This window comes from Nelumbo lutea, chromosome 6 (genome assembly GCF_056320005.1).
Source record: "Nelumbo lutea isolate HS-2025 chromosome 6, American lotus-T2T, whole genome shotgun sequence".
Lineage (NCBI taxonomy): Eukaryota > Viridiplantae > Streptophyta > Magnoliopsida > Proteales > Nelumbonaceae > Nelumbo > Nelumbo lutea.
In genome coordinates, this window is record NC_142689.1 from 18,964,919 (window position 1) to 18,989,286 (window position 24,368).

Sequence of the window (24,368 nt, forward strand, 5' to 3'; positions counted from 1 at the left end):
AATTATTATGGCTAAAATCATTGATGGAAGAACTTGGAGTTGAATATGACAAGCCAATGATGTTGTATAGTGATAATCAGGCTGCCATCAACATTGCTCACAACCCAGTGCAACATGATAGAACCAAGCATGTTGAAGTTGATCGACACTTCATTAGGGAAATGATCTCTTCGGGTGAAGTGTGTCTTCCTTTCATCACATCTGAAGGACAGTTGGCAGATTTTCTCACCAAAGGCATTTCCAAGGCAAAACTTCAGCATGATACCAGCAAGCTTGGCATGATTGACATCTATGCTCAGCTTGAGGGGGAGTGTAAAGAAGTTGGGCCGAATGGCCCATAGGTTGTTTATTCTTTCTTGTTATTTATGTTTCTTTTCTGTAATGGGCCTTATTCTGGGCCCATCCTGTCTATATTAAGTTCTTTGTAAATTCTTGCCCACCTAAGGGTCTCCTTGTAATTATTCAAATATATCTTAATAAAAGAATGTTAGGGTGCTGAGAGAGGGTAGGTTCGAAACTCTCATTCTCAGACCCTCATTGCTAAACTCTCAAGCTCTCCTCTCTTCAGTTTTCTTCAAAGGCAATTTAGCTTCCCCTTGTGATATGTGTGTCGATGTTGGAAATTAAATAGCGGGTCGGTGCCACGGCTGCACTGTATCAGTCCTTTAAGGTGCTGATCGTCTACTCCTACGATAAGCCACAAGGACCTTAACCTGCGGGGGCAGCTTTACAAACTACAAGTTGCCAGCTCGCATGGGAACCTTGAAAGGCTCAATCCGCAAGGGCGATTGTAGTCTGTTGGCCGCCGACTCTTGCGGGAGCCACAAAGGGCTCGACCTGTAGGGGCGACCTTGTGAACAGGGCTAACAAGGCTCATCCAAGTTGATTACATGTGTTGCTAGGTTGGCGGAAGCAGGTCGCCAGTTCGAAGGCAAGTCTCTGCATCTCCAGGGCGTCAGAATTTTGACTGTCTAGTTTTGCTCTCAGCACCTCAGCCTACAAACACCTCGTCACCACGACAGGACTGACCTGCAAGGGCGGCTCCACAACCTGTTGGTCATCAACTCCCACGGGAACCACAAAGGGCTAAACCTGTGGGGTGGCCTCACATTCTATTGGCCGTCAACTCTCGCATAGAGCACGTAGAGCTCGACATATGGGGGTGGCCTCACAATTAGGGAGATTCTGTCAGGGCAAGACTGCGAGAACTCGTCTGGCCCAATCATTTTGCTTTTGCCCCCCCCCCCCCTAGGTGGTTCTTTCAATCAAGCGTTGTTGTTGTTGCTTGAAGATGTTATTACTTGAGGCTAAGAGAATCAGGTGAGAAAATAGCCTTTTGTAGCGTTTTCCACAGACGACGCCAATTGATGATGCGCATTTCGGCAGCTCCTGGCTGGCAGGTGACTCAGATGCTTGGCTAAATAATCCCTACCTGGAATGTGGTTGGATACCTAGCTGAATGGTTCCTACCTGGAAGGTGGCTTGGACGCCTAGCTGAATGGTGACGAGCTGGAGAGGTGGCTCTAATGTCTAGCTGAGTGGTGACGAGCTGGAGAGGTGGCTCTGATGTCTAGCTGAGTGGTGACGAGCTGGAGAGGTGGCTCTGATGCATAGCTGAGTGGTGACGAGCTGGAGAGGTGGCTCTGATGCAACCTGCAAGGACACAGTGTCAGAGTGCCCGGGTCGCTTTACCTGGGGTGGGCACTCCGATGCTTAAGTTAGCGAATCTAAGATTTTAAGATAGCTAAATGTGAGAGAGTTGGAGAGCTGTGAGAACTAAATTGCGCATCTCTCCCCTGGAGTTGGAGGTAAGGCTTTATATAGGCATTGTTTGGCGTGAGCATCACACAACACGTCTGGAATCTCCGAGAGGACGTGCCTAACTGCTCCGAAGTCCTCGGAGGTAGTCGTGCACGTAGGCCAATCTTTGCGCCTTACTAGGTTTCTCCCAAAACATTCGGTGTGAGAGCTGACTTCCGAGAGACCCGGGAGTGATGGGATGCATGCAGAAATCGACGGCGAGCACGTCTCGTATGTCGCCACTTGGACCTCAATTAGGCCGGCAAGCCCTCGAGGGAGGTTGCTTCAGCCATTACTGACAAGGTACCACAAGTCGGCCCTGGACAAGGTGCTGCTAGCCGCCCTGAGTCGTGGACGAGGTCGTTGGCTAGGTTTCTACTAGGTTGGGGGTGGAGGTAGGTCGCCAGGTCGGCGCTAGAGGCAGGTTGCCAAGTCGGCGGTGGAGGCAGGTCGCCAAGTTGGCAATAGGGGTAGGTCGCCAGGTCGGCGCTAGAGGCAGGTCGCCAGGTCGACACAAGAGGCAGGTTGCCAGGTCGGCGCTAGAGGCAGGTCGCCAGGTCGGCACCAAAGATCGCCAGGTCGGCGCCAGAGGTAGGTCGCCAGGTCGGCGACACTGCCAGGTCACTAGCTAGGACTCCATCATTTTGGCCAAGGCAAGTTGTTGCCTAGGTGGTTCTAGGTGTCACCCAGTTGTTTCAAAATGCCATGTGTCATGATGTTAGTGGAGGGTCAAATCTGCCCTCATCCGGTTCCATTTCACTCCCGGGCTTATTTTCAACTCCGTGACGCTCCATGCTTCTCAAACAATGTAAAGAAAACAACTGAAATATGTAACAAGATCAAACGAAACACTTCTAGAACCAACAACACCTTTTTGGTGTCCTAGACTGTCTTTCCACAAAAGATTCCTTTTCTGTAAGACGAGAGAAGAGAGAGAAGAGGCAGCCGCTCTCTCTAGAAGCCTCCAAATCAAGCAGGACTTGAACTGCCCCTTAGAGAAAACTCCAAGGAACCCTAAAAAATTAGGGTGCCACTTCCTAGGTCAAAATTGAAGAGTCCAACAGAAACAAGACTCTTCCCCTTTCTTCAGTTTTTCCTTATTTTGATGAGAAACCCTAGACCAACTACAGGGCACACAGATCCACCAAAAAAATCCAAAAACTGGGCTTACCTGAGAACTTCGATCAACCTCTTAAATCACCATGCAGTCGGCCGATCTAGGGTTGCATGAGGAAACAACTCAAGGAACCTTCGGCCTGCTCTGATACCAAGTAGAAATCACTGATTGTAGATTTAGTTGAATTTCTTGTGAAAGGAAAAGGGGAGGAAGATAAAGATCTCAGTAGTAGAGAAGAAAAGAGAGGGAGAAAAGAGTAGGAAGTCAACCGGGATTCTTAAATTAACCCCAGCCGCCAACCCCTCATTATATTTATACTTAACTTAAAGGATGAGATATTACAAGGATGCCCTTAGTAGGGCGGCTACTAACGTATCTGAACAGTCACAACTTAAAAGCATAAACTAATGGGCCCAAATGCAACTCAACGCAATTCAACTCACCTTCTGCCATTTTGCTCTGACCAGTTCCATATCCATTAACCATAAAACTGTAAAACCCTAAAACCTTAGGCTTTTGGAAGGGCCCAAACAAATCTTATAACCCTAAAACTCCTCACCAACTCTTATTAGTAGAATAGGTCATTGTAATCTCAATTGGTGAGAACACACTCAGTTACTCCAAGCATGGAAGAAGAACCTTTGTCCAATAATGGAGGTAACCTAAGTCCATTATGTAACTATGGAAGAACTTTTAGGTTTTCTGTTTTTCCCTCTCTTTTATTGATGACAGAAGTAACTTGACTGTCACATCTTACAAATTACAACGTTGATCCTACTGAAGCCATTAGGCCTTTTTACAACTAAAGTCAACCCATGAGCTTTGTAATTGCCTTTGCATCTGTTGGTCGGTTTAGGCCCTTCTTTCTTCATTTCCGTTAACATAAAAAAAGGAGAAAGGAACAAAAATTTGCTTGTGACATAGTTTTACTTTTGTGCTTATGAAGGTAAGCTGCTTTTACCTCACATGAGTATTTCCAGTTTAGCCAGTATACATCTTTCTAGTAGGTTAAATTTTCATTGGTAGGTAGTGACATCAAAACCTATTTTAATTTTCAATTAGAACTGAACTGTCGTGATCAATGTAGAACAGTAAAAGCATATCTTTTTTGGTCTTTGAGAACATATTGGCTAGAAATAGTGATTTGTAGGATTAACCTGCATATACTCATTCATTTGTTTGTTACTTAGTTTTTCTAGAGATACAATAGATTAGTTTGTGTAGTTCCTCCATATGCTATTGTTTCTTTTCTTTCTTATATAGGTGGCAAAGGCATTATTGTCATTGTATTGACTTTTATTTGCTAACATATAAATATATCTAATGGGGTGGCAGGACCACAACTTACTGCACCTCTTTTCTCTCATTCTTTCTTCTCTCTTTTCTCTTCTTCTTCCTCTTCTTTTCTTTGCTCAATTCACATCAAAATTTCATTCGATTACAGACCCTTTCAACCAAGTTGGTATCAGAGCATGTCTAGAGTCGATTAGGGTTCTCATGTAGTCTTGATCTAACCGGTTGCATGAAATTTTCTACGGCTAGAGATTCTGTGAAGATATATCTTGATGTACATTATTAGAGTAATCCTTGTTGTACAGTATCATAGTTTTTATTATTTTATTTGTTCTTTTTATCTTTCAGCCCTGTAAGGGCATTCTTGTAACTGTACATACCTTTTATCTCGTTAATATAAAAGAGGCTCTTTGAGGTGGGGGTCGACTATTCTGGACACCCCTAAATTTGTTTTCTTCTAGATCTGAATTCAATTCACATGGTATCAGAGTTGGTTGCTCTTTGATCTTCCTTCTCTCTGATCCATCTTGCCTTCGTGATCTACTGAAAACCTACAACTTTGCCGAGTGGTTTGTTTTGATCTATCCAGGAACTCTTTTGTTTTCTACGCTCTGAGAGAGAGAGATTTCATTGGATCTCTCTTGTTTGACCTTCGTTTGCAGCAAGAATTGAAAGGAGTTGTTGCCTAGCCCTTCTCAACATATTCTGAAATTTTTACAGAGGTTAGTGAAGTTTTGAGAGGGATCTGGGCTCTTCTTCTTGGCGGCTGCGCCCAGACTTTCCTTTTCTGCACTGTGTTTTCAGCTTTTCTTTGATTTGAATCTTGAACTTCAGTGAAAGTAAGGGGTTTCTATGTCAGTTTTTTTATTCTCTTGGATTGATTACAGCCTATTTCACTTGTCTTTGGATCAAGTTTTACTTCAGATTAGTTTCTTTAAACTTCAGCCGAATCCAATTTGTGCTATTGTGTTGCTGCAATGGCTTCAGACAGAGGTGATATCATCCTTGTAAAGATGAATGGACAGAATTATGGGATGTGGAAGTTCCATTTCGACTTTTATGTTAAGGGAAATTGTTTAGAAGGATATCTGAATGGAACGATCACCAAACCAGTTGAGACCGAGGCCAAAGCTTTACAACAATGGAAGTTGAACAATGGTAAACTTGTTTCTTAGATTCTGAGTTCTATTGACTATCATATATTTGTACCTATGAGGAGAGCGAAAACAACATATGAGATGTACATGTATCTAGAAAAAGTTTATCAATAGTCCAACGTATCTAAGCAATATCAGATAAAATCAGAAATATTCTCTTACAGCCAAGGAGATAGGAGGATATAGGAGTATTATTTTGGTTTTCTTGATTTATGGGCTGAATATGAGATTGTTAACATTGAACCCTCGGATCCAGTGGAGTGTGTGAAATATCTTTAAAAGCACTTTGAGAAGAGAAATGTGACTCGGTTCTTGATGAGACTTAGACCTGAATATGAGATAATCAGGTCCAGCATTCAGAGTAGGGAAACACTTCCAGATATGGATTTTGTTTTAAGGGAACTTCTGAGAGAAGAGACTAGACTTCTCATTGCAGCTGGGGTTAATGGGAAGATGGCTAAAGTTGGGGCTGAAACAACCTTTGTTGCTCATGGGGGTAAGAAACCAACCTCCAAGGATCTCTCCAAAACCCAGTGCTATGAGTGTAAGGGTTTTGGACATATTGCATCTCAATGTAAGAAGAAAAATGTGTGTACCTATTGCAAGCAACATGGTCACATCATTCCAGATTGTCTAGTCCGACTAGCTAAGGGCTCTCAGAAAAAGACTCAGACCGGGGCCTATCGAGCAACAGATGGACTGGCAACAAACATTGTATCTACCATGGGTGAGTCTTCAGTGAAAGGTGAATCAACAGGTGTCATGGATGAATAAAAGGTTTGGCAACTGGTATCTTCTACTATTTCCTCTGCTTTCTCTACTATTGGCTTGTCTAGTAAGTTCTCTTCCCCTTCACATGCTTGGATTATAGATTCAGGTGCCACCAACCATATGACAGGAGCCTACCTCAACCACCCAATCCCTTTCACTAAAACTCACCATAAACATATTATTACTGATAATGGTGAAAAGTTAGACATCATTGGTAGTAATGATTTGTCTCTTCAACTGTCACCAACCAGATCCTTTCTTCTCTCCAAAACCCTCTTAGTACCCAACCTTATTACTAATATGATTTCTGTTGGTCAACTTATTGATGAAGGAAATGTTCTCACCTTTTCTCATGATGGTTGCTTGATATAGGACCGGTACATTGGGAAGGTGAAAGGGAAGGGGCGTAAGCTGAGCCATCTGTTTGTGTTGGAGTTCGAGAAGTCTCAGCTGAGGGCATCCTCAACTTTACTTAGTTCTTTGTCTGATTCTATGTTGAGTTATAGAAATAATGTTTGGGATTTATGGCATAAACGATTGGGTCATCCATATTCCCAAAAAATAAAATTTTTGTTTGACTCTAGTTTGATTAAGAATAAAATTCCCCCTGTTGATACTTTTGATGTTTCCTGCACTACGTGTTGTTTGAGTAAAAGTCATCTTTTACCATTTCTTCATAAATCTAAACATGCCACTAAACCTTTTGAAATAATACATAGTGATGTTTGGTCTATTTCCATTACTTCACAATTGGGGTACAAATATTTCGTATTATTTATAGATGATTGTACCAGATATACTTGGATTTATTTTTTGCGACACAAATCAGAAGTCTTTGGTGCATTTAAATTGTTTATTACTATGGTGCAACATCGATTCAAGTGCAGTATGACTATCCTCCGCTCAGATTTAGGGGGAGAATATAGAGATGGAGACTAATTGGCATATTTGAGGAGTCATGGAATTCAGTCTCAACGCAACTGCCCAGAAACTCCACAACAGAATGGTGTAGCTGAATGGAAGAACAGACACATTCTCAGTGTTGTACGGACATTACTAGAGGAGTCTCATACACTAATTTCGTTTTGGGTAGAAGCAGCCAGTACAACCGTGTATTTGATCAATTTTCTTCCATCCTCTGTTCTAGGCAACACCTCTCCCTTCCAAAAACTTTTTGTTTATCCCCCATATTTCTCTAGCCTTCATGTTTTTGGATGTCTTTGTTTTGTTCATCTTCCTTTTGTGAACGATCTAAGTTAACTGCTTAGTCTGCTATGTGTGCCTTTGTGGGATATAGTCTTGACCACAAAGGATTTTTGTGTTATGATCTTGCTATTCGTCATATTCGGATTTCTCAAAATGTTGTGTTTCTTGAACATATCTCCTTTGCTGGGGTTGCTAGATTGTCTGCTCCTTTCATCTCTATTTTGCAGGACTTTGATTCAAATGACACTACTACTTCCTCAATCGAGAGAGATCTTCTTGTCTTCACCTGCAAGTGGCTACGTGTCCCGGCTCCTGTGTTTACAACCCCCTTCCACCCGGTCCAGAGCATTCATCTTAGATATTCCACTTCATCATTCTACTCGTATCTCTCGACCTCCTATTTTAGATAGTAGTTCAGTTATTCCACTTCGTCATTCTACTCGTATCTCTCGACCTCCTGACCGCTATGGTTTTCCTTCAAATCATAGTTCATTTTCTGTTGTATTTTCTTCCACAGATATCCCTAGATCTTATCAGCAAGCCATTAGAATTTCTCAGTGGAAAGAAGCTATGGATGCCGAAATTCAAGCCCTCCATGAGAATGACACCTGGGATCTTGTGCCAACTCCTCCAGATGCTTCTATTGTTGGAAGCCGTTGGGTCTATACGATCAAACTAAAATCAGATGGCTCTCTTGATTGATATAAGGCCCGGTTAGTTTCCCAAGGATACAGTTAGGAATATGGGATTGATTATGAAGAAACATTTGCCCCAATCGCTAAGATCACCACAGTCAGGAATATGGGATTTATTCTTGGACTATTTATCAATTAGATGTGAAGAATGCGTTCCTTCATGGCGAATTAAAGGAGACAGTCTACATGAAACCTCTGCCTGGATATTGTAGTGATCCTTCACGTGTCTGTTGCCTGAAGAATCTTTATATGGCTTGAAGCAAGCACCCATGGCTTGGTTTGAGCGCTTTCGGGATGTTGTTGCAACTGGGTATAATTAGAGTTCCTATGACTACTCCCTCTTTGTTAAGAGAAGGCCCCAAGGTATTACTATTCTTCTATTATATGTTGATGACATGCTCCTAACGGGGGATGACCATGACGACATTTGTGAGCTGAAGCCCTTACTTCATAATTCATTTCACATGAAGGACCTGGGTCCTCTCACTTACCTTTTGGGTTTGGAGGTTCATCGTAGCAGTTGAGGGTATTTTATTTGTCAACAAAAATACACATCTGATCTCATCAAACTAGATTGAATCACTAATGAGAAACATGTTGATACCCCCCTGGAGTTGAATGTCAAGTTATCCAAATCCGAAGGCCTCATCCTTCTTGATGCCACCCTGTACCGTCAGTTTGTTGGCTCTTTGATCTATCTTACTATGACCAGGCCTGATATTTCACATGCTGTTTAGGTCGTCAGTTAATTTGCCTTTGCCTCGAGACAACCTCATATGACTGCAATTCGCCGCATCATTCGTAATGTTCGAGACACAACCTCTCAGGGGCTGTTTTTCTCTTCCTCATCATCCATACAGTTGAGGGTTTATGCTGATGTTGATTGGGCTGGTTGCCTTGACACTCGCCGATCCACTACTGGGTGGTGCGTCTTCATGGGTGACTCTCTCATCTCCTGGAAGTGCAAGAAACAACAAACTCTCTCTAAGACTTCCACTGAAGTTGAGTATAGAGCTATGTCTTCTGCATGTGGTGAGATTGTTTGGCTGAAATCACTTTTGATTGATCTTGGGATTTCTCTTCCTACTCCTATCCTTCTATATGCCGACAACACCAACACTATCAAGACCGCATCTAATCCAGTCTTTTATGAGAGGACTAAACATATCGAGGTGGATTGTCACTTTATTAGAGACCTCCTTGTTGTAGGCTCTATATCTCTTCCTCATGTTGCCTCTCACATGCAGATTGCTGACCACTTCACCAAGGCCATGACTAAGAGTTGACATCTCATTCTTGTAGGCAAACTGATGTTGATGTCTACGCATCAGTTTGAGGGGGGAGTGTGAAGATATATCTTGATGTACGTTATTAGAGTAGCCCTTGTTGTACAGTGTCATAGTTCTTATTATTTTATTTGTTCTTTTTATCTTTCAGCCCTGTCAAGGCATTCTTGTAATTGTACATACTTTTTATCTCTTTAATATAAAAAGAGGCTCTTTGGGGGTGGGGGTCAACTATTCTGGACACCCCTAGATATGTTTTCTTCTAGATCTGAATCCAGTTCACAGATTCAGCATATGTCGTATGATTCTTGGAGGTTATTGGAGAGTCCAATTGCTGCCCAAGGTGTTGTGTGATCTTGGAGATTGCCCATGACCAGGAAGAATTAGAGAAACCAGTTATGTTCAATGTTTAGGGCTTAAACCTTGGATTGGAAGTGGTGCTCAAAGATTTCTGGGTAGACTTATCACTCTTATTGAGATCAATAGCTAGAAGGTGTTTGGATCCTTCTGGAAGGAGCGGTTGATGGATTTGGTTTTCTCTAGGGTTGGTTCTAGGGTTTCCCTTAAAATTTTGAGCAGTTTTTTGATACCCAGCCTATTACTTTATTAATTTAATTGCCTTTGTTGGAATTTCTAGAAAGTTTTGGAGGACTGTCATTTGATTTGGGTTTTTGTACACACCTTTCAGCCTTGTGAAGACTGAAATTGAGTATTTTTTCTTGATGGAACCAACTACTTGGAGTGGGCTTAATCATCCATGATGGCCATTGGAGGTAGGAGAAAACTAAGATATGTTATTGGAGATACAAAAAAGCCAGCTAAGGAAAACCCTTCTCATGCCAAATGGGTTCAAGAAAATTATTTGGTGATGACTTGGCTATGCAACTCAGTGTAGCCTCACATAAATAAAAATTATTTGTGGGTGAAAATAGCTAAGGAGATTTGGGAAAACATGAAAAAGGCTTACTCCCGATGTCTTAATGTTGCTAGAGCTTATTAGTTGAAGAGTAAAGTAAATAATCTTAAAATTTATCAAAAAAAAAAAGTAAATAATCTTAAATAGGGGGAGAAACCTATATTAGTTTACTTCTCTACTCTAAATCTTTATAGCATGAAATTGATCACTTAGAAACAATTGAGAGAGAAATCTATAAGGATGCAACAACATATGGGAAGTTGGTTGAAATAAAAAGGGTCTTTGAATTACTTATAAAAAAGGGTGTTTGAATTCCTTGCTAGCCAGACTATGACATTGTGAGGCAAAAACTACTTACTAGAGACAATGTTACCTTGTCTCAAGCTTATTCACTAGTACACAATTAAGAAAGTAGGAAGGTTATGCTACAAAGTCCACGTATGGAATCAACTTTAGTGGTTGTAAAGCCAAAACATAGTGGTGATAAAGAGAAAGATATGAAGAAGGAAGAAAATAGGGAGATATTATGTGATTATTGTAAGAAGTTGAAGCACACTAGGGACAACTTGTTGGAAGCTTCATCCTCATCTTATTCCAACAAGGCTCAAGAATAAGAAGGGGAATGCTAATGCGTTTGTTACTATTGATGCTTCACCTTCTTGCAGAAGATCCACTTCTCTAGATGCTTTGGTTGTAGTCAGAGTTGCTTTGACCTAGTTGGAGAGTGAATCTAGTATTACTGGATCATCTCAACCAACTACTATACCTACTACTCCCACTTTATCTTTTGCACACTTAGGTACAAGAGCTATTGCCTATCATGCTTTAGCCCCAATTTACACTAGACTTTTTTGGATTGTAGATTTGGGTACCTCTAATCATACAACTAGCATGTCTTCTTTGTTTACCTCTTATTGCCTATCCTTTGGTCGAGACAAAGTATTTATTGTTAATGTCTATCTTGTCCTATTTCTGGCGAGGGAGACATCAGTGTGTCTAATGCCATTTCCTTATCCTCAGTCTTACATGTTCGGATGTTCCTAAGCTTAGTACTTATCTGCTTTCAGTTAATAGTATTACTAAAAATCAGAATTGTTTAGTGACCTTTTCCCCTGATCATTGTGTATTTTAGAATCTAGTGACAAGGAAGGTGAATGGAACTGGTTGTGAGGCAAATGGAATCTACTTGCTTGAGAATCCACCTAGGAATAATAAAGAAGTTCAGAGGTCTTTTGCTTTTTAGTCTGTGAGTTAGATTATGTTTTGGCATAATCGGTTGGGTCATTTATCTTTTGGGTCTTTGATGAGTCTTTTTCCTACTTTGTTTGAGTTAATCTAAGTATCCAATTTGATATATGAGAGTTGTGAACTTGTAAAGCATTGTAGATCAACTTATTCATTAAGTAATAAAAGAAGCATTATTCCTTTTGAAATTGTGCATACTGATGTTTGGGGGCCATATCATACTTATACTATGGAGGGATATAGATATTTCCTATTGTTTGTTGATGACATTCAGGTTTCTCATGGGTTTAACTTATGGGCTCTCGAGATGAGGTCCCTACTTTGATCGGTGCTTTCCATAAAATGGTTCTTACCTAGGTTGGAAATGGAATCAAAACTTTCAGATTTGATAATGCCAAGGAGTGCTTTTCCAAACCCTTGGCCTCATATTTCGTTGATTATGGACTTATCCATCAGAGTACTTGTCCCCACACACCTCAGCGAAATGGAATAATTGAAAGAAAGAATAGACACATCTTGGAAGTTGCCAGAAGTATCATGCTGAATTTTAATGTTCCTATACGTTTTTTGGGCATGCCATTCACTAGTCCCCTTAAGATGTTTTGGTGAACTTGCTTTGTTCAAATTCTTGGACTTCATTGTTCTAAATTTGATCCTAAGGCTACCAAGTGTATTTTTCTTGGGTATGTATAAAATCAAGGGGTGTATTGTTGCTATGATCCTCTCTTTGCAATTTGTTTTGTGCCTATGGATGTTACTTTCTTTGAGAATGCCCCCTATTATCCCAGGGTTTCGTCTTAGAAGGAGAGTGGTGAGAAGGGCATTTTTTGCTCCTAACGTCCCATTACTTGTTCCAATCATTGAAGGGGAGTATAGTGAAGAGAATTATTCAAAGTGTAAAGAATTAAGGATGTTTCACAGGTGGTGGAGGCAGGTTGATTTTGTTCACGAGCAGTCTAGGCCAGTTCCAGTCTCTTCTGCAGTGCTAGATCTAGGTGTTATATAGCTCATTTACCTACTATTATTGCAGATGACATACCTACCACTACTAAGCCTTGACCTCCCTCAGATGGCCTTGACCTCCTTATTGCAGTTTGCAAGGAAATGCTGTTGTATCTCATCTATTGCCCATTGCATCTCCCAGTTTCTTTCTTTTAACAACCTTTCACCATCTTATAAATCTTTTTTGGCACCCACTGTTGCTATATCTATTCCTAGAACAATGTAGGAAGCCTTGTTGGTCCTTGAGTGGAAGGATGCAATGAAGGTAGAGATGGATGCTCTCATTAAAACTACTATATGGGAGTTAGTGTATCAGTTGGAAGGGAAGAAACCCATTGGGTGCATATGGGCATTTATAGTGAAATACAATGTAGATGGCTGAGTTGAAAGATATAAGGCCCGATTGGTTGCAAAGGGGTATACACAAGCTTATGGTATTAATTACTTAGAAACCTTTGCACTAGTCGCGAAGATAAACACCATTGTAGTATTGTTGTCCATTGTTGTGAATTTCTTATGGTGGTTGTTTTAGATGGATGTTTTTTTCCTTTTTTTTTTGATAATCGAAAATGATTTCATTAATCAAGAGAAATAAGATTTACAAGAATCCCCTGGAGAGGCACGAGATGTAGCCTCCCCTAAACATTACAAGAGATCAGAAGTAGCATTACAATGCTGCCCAAAATAAATGGTCCCTAGTAGAGGCCCCTGTTTAGCAAGATAATCAGCCAAGTTATTTGCCTCCTTACCCACCCATTGATATCTACATGTTATGTGCCTTGTTAAACATTTAACTTTTTTGATGAGATCCCTATAACTCCAAACATCTGAGTCTGGATTTGACAGCCAGCCCACAATCACCTTAGAATCCCCTTCAATTAATTTGTTTTAAATGGATGTTAAGAATGCCTTCCTCAATGGTGATATGTAGGATGAGGTATATATGGAATTGCCCCTAGGTTTTATGATACAGATTTAGGAAAGAAAAATTTTCAGCTGAAGAAGGCTTTGTATGGTCTTAAGCAATCTCCCAGGGTGTGGTATGACAGATTTTAACTTGCCTTGGAGAAGTTTGGTTATGTACAAGCCTAGTCTAATCACACCCTTTTTATTAAGAAAGCAGGCTCTTCCTTGACTTTCCTTGTTGTGTATGTTGATGATATTGTGGTGATAGGCAATAACATTGATGGGATTGATTCTCTTCAACAGCTACTTAACAAGGAGTTTGAAGTGAAAGACCTAGGTGATTTGCGATATTTCTTGGGAATTGAAGTCGCCCGGTCTAGACATAGCATTGTTATCTCCCAAAGGAAATATGTCCTTGATCTATTGGAAGACATTGGGAAATTAGGAGTTAAGCCTACCGACACGTCTATTAAGCAAAATCATAAGAAAAGTGTAGAAGGTGGTAAGCCTCTTATAAGACAAAGCTATGTTTTAATAGTTGGTTGGGAACTTCTTTATCTTTGTTTAACACTGACACATCCTGATATCTTATGCTATTAGTGTTGTCAGTCAATACATGCATTCTCCTAGAATACCCATCTACTTGTAGTTAAGAGGATTCTTTCCTACTTGAAGAGATGTCCAAGCGAGGCATACTGTTCTAAAATAATAGTCATATAAAAATGGAGGTGTACATAGATGTTGATTGGGCAAAGTGTGTTGATAATAGGGCATCTACCTTAGGGTATTGTGCCTTTGTTGGAGGGAATCTTGTTTCATGGAGGGATAGAAAACAAAATGTTGTTGCTCATTCCAGTGTTGAGGCAGAGTATAGGTCCATGGCTAATGGTGCGGCTGAAATGTTATGGCTAAGATCTCTACTTGAGGAGTAAGGCATTAAATATGGAAGACCTTTGATGTTGTATTGTGATAATTAGGCTGCTATTAATATTGCTATAATCCAATGCAGCATGATAGAACAAAACCAATCGAAGTGGACTGACGTTTTATCATAGAAAGAGTTGCCTTTGATATGCAGTTTGCTGATCTCTTTCCCAAAGCAATCACCAAAGTTAAGTTGGAGACAGATCTAAGTAAGTTGGGAATGATCAATATCTATTCCCAACTCGAGGGGGGAGTGTAGAGATATATAGTAGATTAGTTTGCATGGTCTCTCCTTACTGCACCCCTTTTCTCTCATTCTCTCTTCTCTTTTCTTTTTCTTCCTCATCTTTTCTTTGCTCAATTCACATCAGAATTTGAAATACAAGGTGCAGGCTTATGAGCCTTTTCACCATTTTCAACCATAAATATGTGATTACAACTTCTACTCAGTCCACATGCTTCTCAGGAATTTAACATTTTTTGCATGAATAAGTTGTTCTTTCTTGGTTAAAATAGTCACAGTTATTAGCTGGAAGCCATAAACTTGATTATAAAAGTTTTGGTATATTAAGGGTGGGATACTTATTGCCTCCAAAAGAATGATAAGAGTGCTACCTTTCAAAGTTGTAGATAACATTAGTCTGCTTATAGAAGTATTTTTTTGTCAATTTATTTACCCATACAAAACAAGAGATGATAGTTATTCTGTTATTTCTTTATTAGATAGCTTGCTGATTGTATTTGTAATTTCATGACAAAAGCTGACCAGATCACAGGCATCCTGGAAAGGTGCAGCTGGCAGTTCAAGTTGGAAGGAGGAAGCTCGAAGACGATATAATCGTCGAATGCAAGAGGAGTATGAAGAGGAAATGGAGAGAGTGGTGAGCTTAGATGTTTCTCATTTTCTTTTGTCATTGACAATGTTTTTTTTTTTTTATGAATGTCATTGACAATGTTATCAGATTCAGACTGGAAACAGAACCATTTTCATCACTGAGTTGCTGGATAGTCCAGCTATCTGGTTCCACCATTTGACTCATTAAAAATTTCCAAAAAGAAAAATTTGAAAAGGCAAATAATTGAGGATTTCCCTTTTAAGATATTTTATGTCAAAATAATATTAACACAATAAAGATTATAGGTTGTAACAGTTGCAGGAAAAATCTCTTCTGCTGGAAAGACATGACACAGAAGGGCTTCGACCAATCAACCCATCCCCCCTGCCCCCCTGAATTTTGATGAATAATACCACCTGATTCATTACCACTTTATGATACTGGTTAAGTACTTAGTGGTTACAAGTTTTTCCAGTATCATAGTTGAATCCACATAATCCATATATTTAAGGTAGGTTTAACTAAGTTTATATTTCAAAGAACTTTATGATACCAGCTAAGTGGTTAGCCTAAACCATTTTAGCTGCTGGTTCCTGGGTCTGGCAGTCTGACTGTTTGGTCCACTCTGTCTGACAACATTGGTTTTTTTTTAGAAAATGGTAAGGTAAATATTATTAAAAAGAACCAGAATACAGAGTACAATCGGCCCCTCAATATAACTGGGGCCTAAAACCAAGAAAACACTACAAGATATCACCTGCCAACAGCTGGGCACCCAAGACCCTTGGTTGAACCCCTTTCACAGCAGCAGTCCAAGAGACTAACTTCCCAAAAGTAAAGGAGATTAGTTGGTTATTTGGTCACTATTAGTTGCTTTTGTCAATAACTTGTTTCAGTGGCATAAATTAGGAGCATGATATGTTTGTATAGCTGGCCTGTTGAAATCACCAAACAGATTACTACTTAGTTAACGGTACATAGTTCAATAAATTCTATAACTTTCTTTCTTTCAACCATTGAAAAATTGTAATTTCTAGGATTAAAACTCACTAAACAACTTGGGTTCCACAATTTAGAAGTGGAAGGGGACTCTCAGCCTCTCGGCTAGTCATTTCCTGGACAAGATGCAGTACCCAAATCCCATGGGTGTTCTGGTATAAATTTAGGGAGATTGAGAACTTAATAAGGGAGCTAAATGTTACCTTTAAATGGGTGAGAAGAACGGCAAATGAAATGGCAGAAACAAGGGGCTGTAAGACAATATTTGTTTTAGGCAGAACTGTGAACTCTTGTACTGCAAGAGTGGATCCTACACCCATCTTCTTGTAAACTTCAAATTACATTAATAAAATTATTTTCTGCTGATAAAAAATTGTAGTTTCTAGGAGTAAACCTGACATGCTCTGAAGTCTGAAGTAGACTTAGCAATGCATTTATTATTGATCTGTGAAAGAAAGTGGGTACCCTTCAGTATGATGATCCTTGCATGATGTTGACTGTACTTCAATGATGTTTTGAGACCTGTTAAGTGTTTTTTTTTTTTTTTTTTTTGCAGCTACCTTATTATCTGCTTTTTTTTTATCTAAATACATTTGGTTTAGTTTCCACTTTAGTTGCTTTTATTAATAGGATTATTATTAATTATGAAAAAATAATAGGATTATTATTAACTTACAGAAAAAAAAATACAGGGGTTTATACATTGTTACAAGTGTCTTATAATTCACTAAATGTAAGCGCATCTTTCTCACCTGGTGACAGCTCCCAGAGTATTTTATACCACAAGTATAAAAAAAAAGAAGAAGAATCAAATGTTTATACCACTTATCCATTCTTACTAACTGCCAAATTTGTCCATAATGTAGCCCAGCCCAAGTGGTATCCTCTATATTGGTTGCCTTCAAACCTTCTAACAAGACAGGGTGTGCCTTCTTGGTGGAACATTTTGGTCTATGCAGAGCCACTCAAAAAATTTGGCAAATTGATAATCCTTCTTCTCAAAGGAGCTTTTGTTGTATTCATTGAGAGTTCTTTCCTCAGGCCTCAGACCTCTGGATCACTGATGGTACTTTTGTCTAACTACAGTTTGAAGGAATCTGGATATACATGTGAAACTCAAGTTACAAAGGTACTCCACTTGCATCTGTCATCCTTAAATTGTGCCAAAGATGTTCAAGACATGGAATTCTTTTTGAGAAAAAGAGTAACTTTATTATAGAGAAAACAAGTACATGAGATGATGTAAAAAAGGGTAGTCTCACACAGGTTACATAGGCATTATACTATCACCATAAAAGTTTTCTCTGTGAGCACCAGACTTGGCTAAATTATCTGCTACAGAGTTTATAGTCCTGGGAATCCAGATTGAAGATGCATTCAAGGAGTATAACTGATCTCTAGCCTCGTCTAGGTAGTGAGCCAGTCTCCAAGGTCCTCCTCCCCAAGCCACTTTATTGTGTTGCTAGAGTCACCTTTGACCACCAGGTTGGTCAGGCCTAGTCTTCTTGTGATAAGGAGGCCATTTAGCACTGCTAGGACTTCAGCCGTTCAAGACATGGATTCTTGGAGGGAAATACCCGGTCAATGAGCCCCTAATTTGACAGAATAAGCCACTAGAGACCTAGTAGTCCCAAAGACCTATGCCATAATCATATGAAACATATTATAGCACTTTTTATTACATTAATAAAATCAGAAACATCAATCATCAACAGAAAAGAAAAGGAAAAAGGAAAAAAACTATGCCATAGTCTATGATGGATGAATGTGTAGCAGGCCTTGGATAAGAAAAATAAATAATCTAACAAATAGGCAAATTTGTGGAAAAAAGACCTCTTTTTCAGAAAAATTGCCTGACACTTTAGATTATTCTTATATTAACCTTTATTTAAATATTTTCTTATTGTAGTCCAATAGTCCCTAGCCATAGATTGATAGTGTTTTGCATTTCTGGAAAATGTCATTGTTAGTGGTCTCTTTATCTATTTATTTATAATGTATATCTAGCTTTCTTTTTACTATATTGTTTTGGTGTCAATGAACCACTGAACCACACTTGGGCCTCAATGGCCTAAAACCCATTGTTGAATTGCCAAAAGGGTCATTGTCCATGTTGAATTGTATGACACTTTAATCAGATCAAACCATAAATCACCTGGGAAAGAACATGACAGTGTCTGGATGCATTGACTATGCTGGTTCAAACTAAAATCATCTTTCATTCTAGTATGTCCCGGAGGTGCCATATTGATAGAAATTTTGTGGTTATATATCTTATATATGCAATAAGTTAAGGGCACTATAGTTGGAGCTTTTCAAGGATCCTGTCTTCTTTTCAACATCACGAGACTGATATAAGAATGGGAGTAACTGGAAGGTAGTTCACTCAATCTCACATCTGTTCTGTGTGGATAACATGTTTCGCTTTCCTTGAGTTTGTTCTGCATGCTTCAACTACATCAGTCATTGTTCCAAATATCTCATAAACAGTTCTTCAGGCTATCTTGACTTGCAATTATTTGTTCACGATAATAATGTAAAAATTTTATTAAAAAAAAGATATTACAATATAAGGTGATGAAGTTTCACCTTGAAAGAACAAAGCTTACATACAAAGTAAATATAGACCATATAACTAAACATCTTCAACAACCAGATCTAAAGAGGACTAAAACTTGCTTCCAAATGATGATCTCCAAATTTTCAAATTCAGGATGATCCATCATCCAATCCACTAGTGTTTTTTTTTTAATGCAATCTAACAGTGATGAATGGATATCCTTTACAGTACTATATTGCTTCTTTGACTTGCAAAAATTTTGCCCCCAGGTCTATGCTGAGCAGTTGAGATATTGCTTGCACATATTCCTTGATTATGGTTTTTTGTGTAAATACCTCATTTTATGGTGATCTCTTTCCTGTGTCTTTTGTAGGAGCGTATAAGACGTATGCAAAGTGTGTTCAACAGAGAAAGGAATAAATATAAGAAGAGCTATGAGAGTTGGAGAGAAAATGGCCCAGGAGCATATCATCAACATTTTCAGCGTGATGATTGGTATTGGAAGACTGATACATCCTACAGAGACCGAAGATCTAATTCCAGGGCAACCCCCAGAGAAAGTGGAAGCTATTCATTGTCACATCACTATTCAGTTTTGGGCCTCAACAGGTAAGGGACAATAGGAAGCTAGGTCAGCAAAATATCTAAGTTATTTTTACTTGTCCATTTTATTCATACTTGTATAGAGAAAGAGGGAAACAACTGGAAAGTGATTCTGTTGTTCTAGGGGGGGGGACAGTTACCTTTGGAAATTAAGTTATTAATAAAATGTACAATCCCTAAGGTTCTGAAAATGAGTAGATCAGATATAATTATATGTATTTCTAGAATATCTTTTGGGCCTTCAGGTGGCATTGCACTTTTGTCTGTTCTGAGAAAATAGACATCCTGTTTTGTTTTCCTTTGTGTGATTATTTCTTGTGTTGTCTTCATCCTTGTAAATTAGAGAGCTCATTGAAGCCAAATTAAGTAGATAAAAAAGAGGCATTGTTATTGTACATAAGATTCACTATTCATGAACATATGGCGATCAAGATATTTGTGTTGTGATGGGCTTCTCTTAAGAAGGGAGTATCTGGATGTGCTTGTCATCACCTTTTATGGTCATTACATCCATAAGCCCTTAATTGAGAACTTGTGAAAGGTACCTTTTTATATCCTTATCCATTTAACCCTTTCCACACACACACACACACACACACACAGAATTCAAGTTGTATTTTGATTACAAGTATAAAAAAGTTGTATTTTGATTATTTCCATGTCCAACTCATTCTTTATATCCTATGCTTCTAAATTGGCAAGAAGGCAGAATTTCTCATTGTAATTTATTTATTTATATTTTAGATCAAAGAGGGGAACAAATTGTCCCCATTTACTAGGACAACATGGTCCCACATGTAAGACTTATGTGTAGCATTTACAGCTCATACATTGATTGGAGCTTGATAGATGTTCTTTGTTCACATGTAACCAAGATTTGTGAATGATTAAGAGAGCCAAAAGATGCACATAAAGGACCATAGCCCAAAAATCTTTACAGTATACTGTGCTTTACACCCAAGGCAAAATACCACCTATAGAACATTTTGCCTCTCAAATCTCAACCCTTAATGCTCATTGAGAAAAAGAGCCCAATAATTCAAAAGATAACAATGGCAGCACAAGATGAGGCCTATGAGAATCTTGAATGCCTCTCCTATTTGCTCCTTCCATGGTTCCCAACATGTAGCAAAAGGAATCCTAGAATCATAGAGTCATAGACCACAGGAGCAATGTAGTTTTTCCTTTTTTGCTGAAATTTCAAAATTATGGTTTCATCAGGAAAATCATAATATAGAAGGTCTTGGTTTATGTGTATCATCCATATAATGTAAAGGGTATACACACGTACACACACACAAAGGAATTGGAATTTTGTATAGTTTTGTTCTTTAGTAATGAGGTAATGGAAAATTTTAGGCTTCTCCCTGAAAGTTTTCCTGGGAATTCATTTTCTGCTGAAGAGAACAGTTCTCTACATCTTGATATTAAGTTCTAGATTATAGTGATTATTCTGGCAACAGTAATGGCTACCATCCATGGGTTATTTTAATGCATTTATTTTGATTAAAATTTTAATGCATTTAGTGTGTGTAATTTTGTATTGCATTACTATTTCAATGGCAACATTTATACGTTGGGCCATTAACAAAATTGTTTTCTCCTTTATAACAGATTAAGAACAAAACCATACACGGATGCTGAGATTAAGGTATTCTTTATATCATTTTTCTGATGCCAAAATTGGTGCTATAAAATTATAGTGTTTGGTTTCTGAAAATGTTTCTAAGAGTCATTTATTAATCTAGGTTTAGTCAGTGTTTAGGAAACCAGATCAGACCAACTGGTTGGACCGGTTGAACGGGGACCTGGGACCTGGTGGTTCAGTCACACCCCAATAACCATATTTGCTATAAACCCAGTGAAAACTGGATGACAGTCCAGTTTAACCAGAAAGCCGGTGAATTAGTCCCGGTTTCATGAAACCGCTGAGGTCCTTAAATAATTGAAAATTTAAAATGTGTTTAACAGGACTTGAACCCATGACCTCTTATTTTCATTTCTTGTTTAATTACCACTAGTCCACCTCTTTACTTGTGTTAAGTAATGACTCTTTATTGTACATATTACTCTTTTACACATATTTTAAAGAAAATGTAAATTAAAAGACTTGAACCCTAGTCATTTGTTTTAAAAATTAAGGAACTTGCCAATCATCCACCATATTTAAGTATATTAAAAACTGTAAAATATATTATATACAGTATTTATATGACCCATAGTATATATGTATATACCATGTCATCACAGTTTGACCTCTGGTTCGACCCTGGTTGAACCTTTGACCTGTGACCTCTCCCTTCTCTGGTTCTATGCCTGGCCTGGTTCTTTGAACATTGGGCTTAGCAGTTTAATTAAATGGGTTTTTTACATGATTTGACACTGACTAATCCATATATATATTTTGATCAGTGAAAGTGATTTTATTAATAAAAAGATATGAGAATTAGAGGCTACCCCAATGTCCAATAACATTCCACCCAGTATTTGCTTTACAATCTTACAACAGAGCTCAAAAACAGTGTTCCCTATTAGCCCCTTGCTTCTGACTAATCCATATATTCACTCCTAGTCTCTCTCTCATATATATAAAAAAAAGAATGCTAAGTACACAGGTCCTCATTCAATAGGTACATTCATCTTGGACCACAATATTCATCCTTGCTTTGTTTGTGTCAATTCGTTTTGATGGAAAACAGTCCCTAAAATTTGGTCCTTGACTATTGATTTATATTGTTCCTAGTCCTCCAGAATAATGGTCCCAAAATGTTGGTTGACTACTGACTTATGTCACTTATCCAAGAAAACATCTTTCATGGCCCTTATCATAAACCACTGCACATACAAGTGCACTTAAAAATTACAGTGGGGAGAATATATTGCCAGAGGAACACCATTAATCTTAAATTCTAATGGGAAACACTCGACCTAACTGACTTGAAATAGATGCAATAAGGCTTAGTTGGGTTAATGCACTCAAGATGCAAAGCCTCATCCTCACAATTTAGTCTAATCCTCTCTGCCCCAATGTCCTATAAACTTGCTCCAGTTCAGGTGCTTGTACCTTTAATTAAAAAGTTTTTTTGGAACAGTAACAATAAAAGTTTAATCGATTTTTGTCTTAGAAGAGGTTAAGTATATGATTTTATTAAGTATAATAAAAACTGTACAACAAGAAGCTGTTCATAGGAAAATTACAAAACATCTGCCCCCAAAGATCACTATAACACCAATCCATGACTGTTTACAAAAAAGTGTCATATAGAACAAATGAATTATAATGTCTTTCTTTAAAATACTAGTGAATAGCCAACCAAGAACACAGTTTTCCTACTATTTTCTGCACCACTGATTCTGCTAAGCTTTGTTTTGGAATATCCTTGTATTCTTTCCTGCCATATAACCCACAAAACAGCCACAGGAACCATACTCCAGGCAACCTTTCCCGTCTTACTCAGACCCTCCAATCTTCACCCCTTCATAAAATCTACAATAAATTCTGGCCAACAACTTCTTACTGAAAGCAGAGCCAAATTCCCGATACAAATCGTGTAAGCAAAGCTACAGTGGAGTAGCAAATGATCCACTGTTTCTGAGCACAGCCATTACAAAACACATGATTTGCATTAGCCAGGTTTATACGTTATACCTATCTTCAACAGATTATCTCTTGTAAGAATTCTATTCAAATAGGCAGTCCACAAAAATGATACTTTCATAGGGGATATTCTTGCACCATATAGTGTTGGTAGGGAATTCTTGCTCAAATTAATCTGGCCAAATAGTTGCATACAGATCTAACAGAGAATTTGTCAGCCTTCTCCCAAGACTATACCCTTTTATCTTTTGTTATAGTCCACTCGAGTGCCATATAACATCTGCAACAATTCTACCATGAGTTCTACTTACTCAATCGTTTGCATTCCTCCTGAACTGAGGTACTTACACAATACCACCGCTCTACACCTGCATGCAGCCAGCCACACTTCTTTATTGGAGGCTAGTTCAAACAAAGCAGGGAACACTTCCATTAAGGGTCTATTGCTACACCAACACTCCTTCCAGAATTTCACTTTTTGCCCATTTCCAACCTCATTTCAGAGTATCAGGCTTTTAGTGAACAGACCATACACTTTTCTATTCCTTTCCAAATAGAACGGCCATATTTTTGGTGAGCATCTCCTGTATCCCATCTCATATTCCTTATCCCTACTTAGCCTGTATCACCCTCTTCCAAAGCTCTGTTGTTCATCAATCCTCCAAAACCATTTGTTTAACATGGCATTATTCACATTCTTCCACCTCCTTACACCCAAACCTCCAAACTTCTTTGGTTTGCATACCTTGACCCAATTGATCAGATGATATTTTTTCTCTTTCCATCCCTTCCATGAAAAAAATTCACTCTCTTTTCAATGGTTGTTGCTATACCCACTTGGATTGGGTAGACAAAAAGCAAATACACTGGAATAGACGATAATACACTGCTTTCCATGATGCAAATCTCCTCTCAACTCTATCTAGAATTGGTTTCCATAGCTTTTTAATTGCATTTAGCTCCTAAGTGCATCCCTAAATATTTTGTCGGCAACTTCTCCACATTTACAACCCTACTCCTTTGCCCACTGTCCCAAGTCTTGCACTTCCCTCACTACCAACAGTTAAGTTTAATGAGTATTTACATGTAAGTCAATCACCACCTCAAACCATCTGAGTATTGCCATAGCATACTCCAACTGGTTGTGAGAAGCATCGAAGAAAAACAGTGTATCATCAGTAAATTGCAATGTAGGTACCTCAGCCCTTTCTTCCCCTATTGAAAACCTTCCAAGAGTCCTCCCACTACAGCCCTCTTCACCATTCTATTAGCATTTCCATAATACAGATAAATAAAAAAAGGGGGACAGTGGGTCCCCTTGTCTTATTCTCGTGGACAGTCAGAAATTATAGCCCCCAATACAGATTCAATTTTTTGCTAAGACCTTAGAAATGATTTTATAAATGCTACCAATGGGACTAGTAGGCCCATAGTCTCTAAGCTTCCTAGCCCCT

At 38.8% G+C, this 24,368-nt stretch overlaps 1 protein-coding gene across 2 annotated transcripts in view; it reads left to right on the plus strand.

Annotated features, from left to right (window-relative positions):
* Positions 1 to 24,368, plus strand: part of LOC148847722 (Chaperone DnaJ-domain superfamily protein) — a 45,272-nt gene that overhangs the window by 19,030 nt on the left and 1,874 nt on the right. Inside the window, exons 3-5 of one of the 2 annotated variants that reach the window (XM_088951454.1) lie at positions 15,080 to 15,199; positions 19,087 to 19,322; positions 20,931 to 20,967. In XM_088951454.1, coding sequence (XP_088807580.1) covers positions 15,080 to 15,199; positions 19,087 to 19,322; positions 20,931 to 20,967 — 393 coding nt within the window. The remainder of the gene's footprint in view (positions 1 to 15,079; positions 15,200 to 19,086; positions 19,323 to 20,930; positions 20,968 to 24,368) is intronic. The other variant, XM_088951455.1, reaches the window with a different exon arrangement.